This window comes from Scomber japonicus, chromosome 24, assembly GCF_027409825.1.
Source record: "Scomber japonicus isolate fScoJap1 chromosome 24, fScoJap1.pri, whole genome shotgun sequence".
In the NCBI taxonomy this organism is placed as follows: Eukaryota; Metazoa; Chordata; class Actinopteri; order Scombriformes; family Scombridae; genus Scomber; species Scomber japonicus.
The window spans coordinates 2993073-3003914 of record NC_070601.1 but is presented as its reverse complement, the minus strand read 5'-3'; the positions used below and the strand labels follow the sequence as shown (position 1 = coordinate 3003914).

Genomic DNA, 10842 nt, shown 5'->3' with positions numbered 1-10842 from the left:
CCTCATAATCCATGAGGCTCCTGGATGAAATCTGTCTTCCACTACCTGTCAACCTGCAGCAGGAGAAGGTGTTCAGGCCTCTCATTGACACAAGTGAGTTTTTTTGAAAGTGAATACAGCTGCACCTGTGCTTCATGTTAGTAAATATACATCTGCAGCTTTATTTCTCATCTTATATGTGGCTTTAAATCATTTGATGTTAACAAAAGCCCAAATAAGACCTGTCCTATCTTATTTATTTTACATTCCCCCCCAAAAAAAGACCTTGAAAGTCATTGAAAACTTAAATTCGATGCCTCATGTGGGAATTATCTTCCATCATCATCTCTGCTTTGATTGCAGTTATTCAGCACAAATGATGAAGATTGTAACAGGTTTGCATGAGCTGCTTTTTTTTTTTTTTTTTTTTGAGAGTAGGACTGGGCAAAGATTCATCACTGGATGCACGATGTCATGTGACTCTCACAGATCTAAATTAGGCCAATAATCAGGGACGCCTGGCGGCTGAGTTGTTGAATGCACAACGTGTACATGCAACTGCGTTTCACTCCCGAGGCGTGTTCTGCTGTGGCATCTCTCCCTCACTCTCTCTGCCTCTCTCGCTGTCTTTTTTCTTATTCTAACTGTACCACCAGTGAACAAGCGCCGATATGAAAGCATGAATCGTAGCGAATAAGACCCGGGATGCCTTTGATATGATCTCTCAGATTGGGATGACTGTGCAGAATAAGAGGGGCCGACGTTTTTCCTTTTTTATGAATATCAAATATCAGATGGTCAGTTTTGTCAACTGCTGATATGATTTAAGTGAGGATCTGATTTCACTCTGTAATGAAACCTGCTGCTGTAGTTCAGGTTTTAATTTCTCCATTATGAAGAGAAGAAAAATGTGGAAAAAAGGGGGGATTTAATTGTAGTTTATTTTACCTGAAAATGATAAAATGTGGGTAGAATTTGACATAAATCTGCAAACACTTGTAAATCCAGCCTTTTTCACATCAACACCATGATGCTGCAATGACCTCTGACCTCTTTACTTTTGCTTTCTTGTGATGCTGATCTTGGAATTAAAGCTCATACGAGACGTGAGGTTGAAATGTTTTATTACTCCGAGATCAGCAGACTGAACCAGTGTTTTTTTTTTTTTTTGTGGTGCCGCATTCCTCCTGTCACAGAAGCTGTTGACGGCTGATGAGACACTCAGTCAGTCGTGCACTAGCGGCTGAGGAAGTACATACATGTATCGTTCATGTGAGCGTATCCTGCTGCACTGTAACCTGACTACTCTGCTTCATGCAAACAGAAGCGGCAATTACACTGACAGATTCTCTAAATGCTGCAAAACATTCTTCCAGCCCTGTTTGTATGTTTTTACTCATGTCAAAAAACTAAAAAAAAAAAAAAGTGGGCCTCTGCTCACACCCTCACACATGCAGAGAGAGAGAGACAGAGAGAGAAAATTAGGATTATAATCTTGGTAATCAGCAGTCATGCCTGAGGCAGACAGCTGCAGAACTGCAGAGCTCCAATTTAGGTGTTGGACATTAAAAACCATTAAACCCAAGCGAATTTCCACATATTGATTTTTCTGGGGCAACATTTCAACATCAGAAAATAAGCCACAGCGGATAATGTGCTGCAAAAGCTTTAGATTTTATTTAGAGAGAGAGAGAGGGAGAGAGAGAAAAAAAAAGAAATATACAAACACATGAGGAGAGATCAGCAGTGAGCAATTTAGTTATAAATACCTACAATTCATTAGAAATGATTTGCACATAATTACAAATCTGTCCGCCTCTTTAATTAAGACAATTCACCTTATAAATAACAATTTTCCCAAAACATTATAAACAATTCTTCTTCATAACTAATTTAATCATGCTGACAACATTTTTCACTCTAATCTTAAATTAACAAGCATAAAAATCAAGCCACAAAAAAATAAATAAAAAAAATGAATCCAGGAAAATGTTGTTTTCGGTGCCCCCCTTCCCTCCTCCCCTCTTTTTAAATCAATATATTCATTAAGCACAAGGTCCCCCTATAGGTCACACACACACTGTAATCCGTTTTCACGGTGAATGTGCGGCCCCACATAGGAGCGACTGTGTGCGTAAAAACAAGGCGAGCGAGGTGCCACTCCAGGCTCGCTTGGATGAATGGGACACAGAGCTATGGTTCAAGTGCGCGCGCGTATGTGTATGTGCATGTGTGTGTGTGTGTGTGTGTGTGTGTGTAATAGAGAGAGAGAGAGAGAGAGAGAGAGAGAGAGGGAGAGAGAGAGGGAGAGATAGAGATTGAGAGAGAGCTGGACTGCTTCGTTTACATGCAAGCACTGTGGCAGTAAATTACGCATGACGATAATTCACCCAGGACTGGATCCACTTTCGACCCGAGAAAAAAAAAACACGGGAGGCAAAGCAGCTTCACCCCGATCGGTTTTTACCCACTTCTGCCCTCCTCCTCTTTTGTTGTTGGATGAGAGAAAGAAAAAAAAACAGAGTAGATGTGACAACTTAAATGATTAAAAAGACTCAAACAGAACAAGTCAAACTTACCCCAAAAAATAAAAGACTCAATTTTGGGCACCTGGCTGAGTCCTCCGGTCCATGCTGGCAAGTTGGAGAGAGAGAGAAAGAGAGAGAGAGGGGGGGGAAAAAAGAGAGATTTTTATGTTTTATATTAATAATATTAATAAACAGCAGAATAAGTTGCATTCCACAGGAAACAGCAGGATAAAAAAGCTGTTTATATACAATTTTCCTACCACAAGTTAACACTCTGTTGGTCTGAGATGTCTTTTTGCCTGCATCTGATTGGTTTTTTGGGGTGGGGGGGTAGGAAAGGAGGGTATTGGGGGGGGTATCAACCAGTTCAGCCCCTTGATTGATGATTTAATTAGCCATACAGTGGCGAACTGCAGGAGGACAGGACACAAAATAATACTTTATTTACATAACCAATCACGGAGCTGCAAAGGCGGGGGCTTCCTCTCTCTCTCTCTCTCTCTCTCTCTCTCTCTCTCTCTCTCTCTCTCTCTCTCTCTCTCTCTCTCTCTCTCTCTCTCTCTGTCTGTCTCTGTGTGTGTGTGCGTGTGTGTATGTGTGTGTTGCAAGAAGTCAGACATGGCTGAGATGGTTGACTTCTTTAATAAATGCGGGATTCATCCTGTTAAGTGGCCTCCAGAACGAAGAATCACTCTAATAATCCTGGAATATGTCTCTGATATTCTTATAATACTCCTGCAGGGAGTCGCAGTGTGTCTGCAGTGACTTTACAGTCACTTTATTGCACTTTATGGCATTTATTTCTGCTCTTTTAGTATCAACAGAATATCCACACAGAGGTTTCAGTCATCTCTGTCACTGCTGGGATGTAGTATGTGCAGTGAGAGTTGTATAATATCCTGAATTTATATTGGATTCACTTTGGTTCATTTGCGTTAGGGGGTGCAATTGGAAAAAAAAGACTTAGTGCATTTAAGCAGATGCAAAAATTCAAATTATTTCCCTCCCCTCCTTCCTTCAGAGTGTAACTGTGTGTTGAGTGTACATGCACGCCTATTACTGACACATATGGTAATGTACCTGCAGCGCACGGTGATGCTGCAGGTACGGAACATGACGCACAGGTAATGAAAAACAATTATTTACACTTACGCTGCAAAAAATAGTCCATTTAAGATGATTTAGCGTCTTTTTTACAATTGCAATTGAAGTTTTTACGCATGAAACAAGACATAAATTCACCTCAGGATGCTTAAAAACTGCACTTTTTTTTGCAATTTTGTTCAGTTTGCTGCACTAATTTATTAAAAACAAGTGAGATCTTAATAAGACAAATTCATTCAGTGATTTATCCCCACTATAAAAAGACTTATATTCGTTTTGGAAACAAGTGGAAGTCTTTTTTTAGTTGTTTTTAATAGCTAAATAAAAACATTATTTTTACTCTAGGCTGAATGATAATGTCCAGAGGGATATTTTTTGCAGTGTAGATAAAAGCCGAACATCCCCAAACCTTTTGCAGTCGCAGCCAATTACAATAATGAAGAATATGTGGAATTGCCTCCCCACCCCAACTCCTGCATCCTGCCGTATCAACCCTGCCATTTCTGCAAATTAAACGGAGTGGAAATAGAAATAAAAAAAAATAATCCTTACATGATTGCGGCCGGCGTGGACGCGCTCCAAGTTTCTCCCCCCTTCTATATACACACACACACACACACACATACACACTCTCGCTCTCTCTCTCTCACACACACACACACACATACATATTCACACTAAGAAAAAGAGGAAAAAACACACACACTGTCGCCTGTTCTTTGCTCCGCGTCGAAGCCCGACATAGTTGGTTTCACTCAAAAAGAGAAGAGATGGAGAAAGAGAGAGGAGAGTGAGGAAAAAGAAAAGAGGAGGGAGAGAGAGAGGGGGGAGAGGGAGAGAGAGAGAGAGAGAGAGAGAGAGAGAGAGAGAGAGAGAGAGAGAGGAAAAAAAACTTCACGTTCAACCCAGAAGATGCTCACGTTTGGCTCTCCTCAATTATCCCCTCCCGTGAAGATAGGTGGCGTGCGTTTCAGGGGGCTTCTCCTCTGTGTTACACGGCAAAGAAAAGGAGGTGGAAAGAAAAAAAATGTCATTAGAAGAGGCGTAACACGTCAGTCCCTACCCAGGTTTGTTTCCTGGAGTGGGTGTAAGACATCAGTTGTAAACCTGCCCTAGCAGGAATAGCGGTCCCTCCCTCCTCCCAACTATTTCTAAGGCTTTATTTCTAAGGCTTTATTATCACCGGTGGAAAAGGATCCGCTCACCGACGAGCTCCGGTATCATCCCTCCTCGCAACTCCTATCCACAAGACACCTCTTTACTCCCCTTAAAAAAAACAGGTATGTGTTTCACCACCTAATTTTTTTTTTTTTGTTTTAATTTTATAACCCTTTTTTTTTCACTATCTCGGAGATTTGTTGGATATTAAACTTCCATCTTCCATGCACCCGCGTCAGAGTTTGGAGCTCAACTTTGCCTTACCTGCACAGGTGGAGATAGGTGCGTTTGTTTTGATTTTTTTCTCTTTTTTTTACCTCCACACCACCACCGGGATGTAGAGGCGCCCTGTTGGCTCCTCGCAGCCGGGGAAAAGGTGCTGTTTGCGGGGCGTTTGGCGCCACACGACACCGCTATCCTTGGAGGAGAGAAAAAAAAAGGCGATATGCATCCCGTTTTCCCCTCTGAATCTCGTCACATTGTATTATATTAGTGTCTCGTTTTGTATCATTCAGCTTTAAAACGTCTGAATGGCAACACTGAAAAGCCTCTTGTCAATATTCACTTATTCTAATAACGGTATTTGCGCTGCTAAATTGGCTGGCGAGCTGAACATCCCACACAGGCGATTTGAGTCTTATCGCTTTTGTTTATGCGCCATTTGTGCCTTAAAGATTTTCCTTATAGTCCGGAGTAAGTTTGGCACATTTGAACAATTATTCCCCATCTGTTATTTATTAACTGGTGACAAGCGGGTTTGGATTTAGTTTATTAAACCTTTACTTGCAATTTTCTGAAGCGAATCCAAGTGTTTATTGAAGTTATATGACTTTTAATCAGACCACATAATGAAAGCTTTTTTTCCTCTAAGACTTGAGTCTCGCTCTCGCTTCTTCTTTTTTTTTTTTTTGGTGCCGTCTGTAACGCGTAAGCTTTTGGATCTGACCCTAAAAATTGACAGAAATGTGATTTATTAACCTGTTTCGGCTTCTGTGCCAAAGCCGGAGTGAAAACGCGAAAACACGAGGAGATCATGTCAGTTTTAATTATAAAGAAAAAAAAAAGAGGAAAAAGGTTTATTTTTGTGAAGGAGAGAGGAGGAGGCGGAGGGGAGAGAAAGAGGAAAAAATACAAAACCGGGACTGTGAAACTTTTCTTGAATGAAATCACAATAGATTGTAATGTTTTCGCTTCAGTCCTCACTGGCGAAATGAAAAGTGCTTTTCCTAATAAGAGAAATTACAGTTCCCTTTCCTCCTGCTGCTGTTTGCTTTGCTGTTAATGCCACTAAGCTGAGAGCCGATCAGCTGAAAATCAAAATTAGATGGACACGGATCCCTCTCACCGCTCCTTCTCATATACTTCCACGGCTCTTTTTCTTTTTTCTTTCTTTTTTCTTTTTTTTTAATGTGTGTGTGTGTGTATGTGTGTGCAATCTTCCCCCCCTTGCATCCAAGTTACATTTGCAATTTCTTTTTCCTCGCGTCCGGGGCAAGTGGATCTCCACGCTAATACCCACATTGTTGGTGCTGGCTGTGTGTGTGTGTGTGTGTGTGTGTGTATGTGTGTGTCTCATTCTGTGTGTGTGTGTGTCTATGTGTGTGTGTGTGTGTGTGTGTGTGTGTGTGTGTGTGTTTCCCGTCAGATATCAAGCTGAAATCAAGGAATCGAGTCCATGCGAGCTGCCATCTGATCCCACACACACTTATCAATGAAGCAAGAGATCATGGCGGATGGCCCCAGGTGTAAGAGGCGAAAACAAGCCAACCCGAGACGGAAAAACGGTAAGAAAAACACGGGGAGATAAACCCAAGCTGTACGGGAGGGGGATATCTTTGGATGTAAGCCTGGTTTGAAGGTTTCCACTGCGGTTCGGGGGTGTGTGAGGGTCCGCGGCTGGTGCGCATTCCTGCCTTCCCCTTTTACGCAAAGGGATAAAGGGATCCGGGTAGAGAAACTGTGCGTAAATGTAAACGCGTCCGTGTTGCTGCTTTGCTTTAATCAAGCCCTTTTTAAAAAATATATCTTCATGTTGTTGTTATTGTTGTTGGAATCTATGAAAAAACAAAAAGCGGATTATTTAAATTATGTGAGAATATTATAGGAAATGTTGTAAGTATGGGAGGTTAGGTTGGAAAGTTGTTGGATGTTGCAAAGTTGGAGCGTATAGTGGTGCCGGCTGCTTGGTTTATTGTCGCCGGGACATTATCCGCCATGGGGGGAGACTGTGTTAGCGGTCACTCAGACCATCGGTGGCTGGAGCTCCACTCACGCTGCTCGGTGTAAAAGTCCAATCTTGTGACTTGAATTTTGATTTGCTTACACGCTGGCATGCTTCAGTTCAGCCGTGAAGGTTTCCCACCCCTACCCCCTTCTCTCTCCCTACTCTCTCCCTTCTCTCTCTCTCTCTTTTTATACAGGCCTTTTACATCTTTACTCAATAAAGCAACATTTTTAAGTAATTGGACCCCAACATTGTCGCTGTTTTCCGGGCTGTACAGGACAAGCTGAGGTGAAATAACCCACAGGAGATGGATTGCTTTTTTTAAATTATTTTTGGTAGTTTTTTTTAACATGTGCGGGGTTTTTGTTTTTTGTTTATCCTTGCCACTAAGTTTATTATAGAGGAGACGTCATATATAAATAGGATGACATGTCCGATAAATGCTGGACATTAATTGGGTCCGGACTAGAAGCGCTGGAGGTGGAGATTTGTTGGTTTTCTTTCTCCATTTGACTGCACAGTTTCCCACAAGAGGCAAATCTGCAGTGACATTTCCTGGCCCCGTTATTCCTGATTATTCCATATAGGCTCCAAACACACACACACACACACACACTCACACACACACTCACACACACTCACACACACACACTTACATTCACAGGCGAAAAAAAGTGAAGCAGTGTGTGTGTTTTAAAATATAATCGAGGCTGTGATTCAGCTGCTCAGACGAAGAAGCTTTTATTTGCTTTTCTCCACAACAGTTTTTTAATCTCTGCCCCCACAGGTTATTTATCTAGATCAGATTTCATTTATTGATTTCATACAATCGATGGCAGACAAGCATTTTGTTCCACACTAAATAGCACAAGAGCATAACAGAGGAGCTGGAGATTTCCTATATTTATATATTTATATATATATATTTATATATGTAATAGTCATATATACATTTGCAGGATTCATGCTTTTAAAATATAGAATAATAACACACATTTAGAGATATGACAGGCTGTTTAGCAGTGGCCACCTGTTTTTGAAAAAAAAAAAAAAGAGAGTGAGAGTGAGAGGGAGAAAAAGCAGTCTTGGCTTTTGTACCAAATGCACCATTTGATAAAATATTAGCAAAGCAAATATAATTTTCACACCCTTAAACCTGACAAGAGACGGCGAAGCTTTGGCAAGAGTGTGTAAAAGAATATTTTTATCTCTCATGTTTAAGAAAAAAAAAAAAAAAAAAAGAAGGAGTCAGAGTCGCTCCTTCGTGCAGGAGCATGTACATTTAGAGAGAAATTGATTTAATGTCAGCGTAGTTTTAACAAAAATATATAAAATGTGAGCCCCCTTTTTTCTTTTTTTTTCACCTCTCTCTTCCATAACAACTAGCTCTGTCTGATCACCCCCCTTCACCTCCTCCTCCTCCTCCTCCACCTCCTCCTCCTCCCCACCATCCCCTCCTCACCCCCAATCCTCCCCCCTGGGAATGCAGAGGCTTATTGAGGCTTGGCCACTCTCTCTCTGCCTCTCTCTCTCTCTCTCTCTCTGCCTGTCTCTCTGTCCTCTTCCTGCCTGGCTCTGTGGAGGGATGGCAGGGCAGGGCGAAAGCGTGTGACGGCCGGGGCAGGATAGACTCAGACTCCTCCAGCAGTAACTAAACAAAAAAAAAAAGAAAAGAAGAAAAAAAAAAAGCGCCTTCAATGCACCAAAATGCAGCGCGTACACACACACACTCAGATTATTCTCATTTTTTTATTTATTTTTTTAAACCCAGATGGCTCTCGGATGCACCCAGACTCCATCTTTCTCCCCCCCCCATCACCTCCACCCCCCCACACCCCCCCCCACCTTTCTCTCCCTTAACTAACAAATTAGATGAATATACACAAATGTGAAATATGTACAATTACAGCTAATTTCTAGTGAATGGCTTTTTTTTCGGAGGTAGTGATGGTGTGTAAGCAAGCATGTTTGTGATGTAAATTATAATTTGTGTGCCACCTGTTATTATTCCTGGTTTGAAGATAAATGTTTTTACATCTGGTTGAGTTTTTTTTAATGTTTTAATTAAGCGAGTGAGGCTCTGTTGATCTGTTTTGATCTGGGTGTAATTTTTCATATATTCGCTGCAGCCTTCACAGAAAGAGTAGCAGGAATTGTTCGGATTATTTTTCTACCCCTCCTTCCCCTCTCCCTTCCCCTCCTTTTTTTTTTTTCTTCCTTTCTTTCAAAATGGAAGGGGCATTCAGCATTTGTGCCAATTAGTATTAATGAGGCATTATCTCACTAAGTTGTCTAACCAATGACATTCTCATCCAGATGACTGTTGGCCTTCAGGGTTGGAGGTGCTACAGTAGCTTTACTCACTCACTGCCCAGTCTGTCATGTGGTATTTAACCACAGTTCATGACTTATCCCCTTCCTCATCCAAACCTCCTGCACGCCACCGTGAAGTGAAGCGACTTACAGCTGGCTCTGAAATGGACAGCGATATTTTTTTTTTTTTTTTTTTTTAGAAAGCGTCAAAAAAAAACCCTGAGAAATTGTTTTTTCTTCCTGTTCCCCACCGTTACACCGCTATAAAAAATATATATATATAAAACATTTTTTTTAAAAACACACAACCCCTCTCCTCCTCTCCTGGTGTGAAACTTGATCTCGGCAGCGTGAAGTGTTTGAGAGTTTGGCCCTCGCCAGGTGTTGCTTGTCACATCCAGCTGTGAGCGCCCAACAGAACAGAACAGAACAGAAGAGAGGAAAAGAGGGGAGAGGAGGAGGAGGGGAGGAAGGGGGGGGGAGAAAAAAGAAAAAAAACGCTCGCACACCTGTCCTTATTTTCTTATTACTCAACCAGCACGAGCATCAAAAAAACATCAAATTCTCACACGCAGTTTTTTTTTGTAATTGTCTAAAAATGTGGATGTAAACGGCGGAGTGTGTGTCAGCTTCGAGCTTCGTAGATGAAAGAGGGAATACAGATGTTGCAGTATTTCTCCTCCTCTCTCTCTCTCTCTCTCTCTCTCTCTCTCCCTCTCTCTTTCTCTCTCTCTCTCTTTCTTTCTCTGCTCTGTGTCTTTTCGTTTGATTCCTGCGTCACCCACTTCTGAAAACCGTGTTTTTACTGATTTTTTTTTTTAGTTCTCCGTACCCTGGATGACATTTCGGTGTCGGGACATACCCTCAGAAATGCACTGATTACATAATCTGAAGCAGCAGAAAGACATGGCCAAACCAACCCCCCACCTCCCTTTTTACCCCCCCCCCCCTCCTTTACCCCTCCGCTACTCTTCACTTCTCTCTCTTTGCTGCTGGAGTTTGATATAATAGTCTCAATGTGGTTATTAAGGCTATCACAGATTCACGCTTAAGTTGGAGGAGAAAAATGGGGGGGAAAGGGTGTGTGTGTGTGTGTGTGTGTAGATTTGGGGAGGTGTTGAGGGGGTGGTGGGGCGGGGGGGGGGGGGGGGGTAGCCTTGCTCTTGCTTTCAGCCCCAAACAATGCCAGATTTCTGCCAGTCTAAACAATTTGTCCATCTCTATTATTCCTCTGCCTTTTTTTTTTAGTTGTGTTTGCTGCTCTCGCTGTAGAAAATAGGGGGAGAGAAAGAGAGTAGGGGGGGGGGTGGGGGGTGAGACAAGACAAGGTGCTCCCTTTCTTCCTCTTCTTCTCTCACCCCCCTTTACCCCCTCCTCCTCTTCTTCTTCTTCTTCTATCCTCCCATGTCCCATCCACCAACTTCCCAGCCTCCTCTCCCACATCCCACATCCCACATTTTTCCCTCTTTTTTAAGGTAGAGGCTTTTTTTTTTTTTGTCATCATCACTAGGCACAGGAGGTGGAAGGGAAAGGGGA

The 10842-nt window shown here is 42.1% G+C and overlaps 1 protein-coding gene across 1 annotated transcript in view; it reads left to right on the top strand.

Moving 5' to 3' along the window:
* Positions 1 to 4668: 4668 nt before the first annotated feature.
* The window catches only part of zeb2b (zinc finger E-box binding homeobox 2b), a 94162-nt gene continuing 87988 nt past the window's right edge, over positions 4669 to 10842 (top strand). Inside the window, exons 1-2 of the mRNA XM_053314670.1 lie at positions 4669 to 4891; positions 6415 to 6553. Coding sequence (XP_053170645.1) covers positions 6481 to 6553 — 73 coding nt within the window. The 5' untranslated portion in view covers positions 4669 to 4891; positions 6415 to 6480. The remainder of the gene's footprint in view (positions 4892 to 6414; positions 6554 to 10842) is intronic.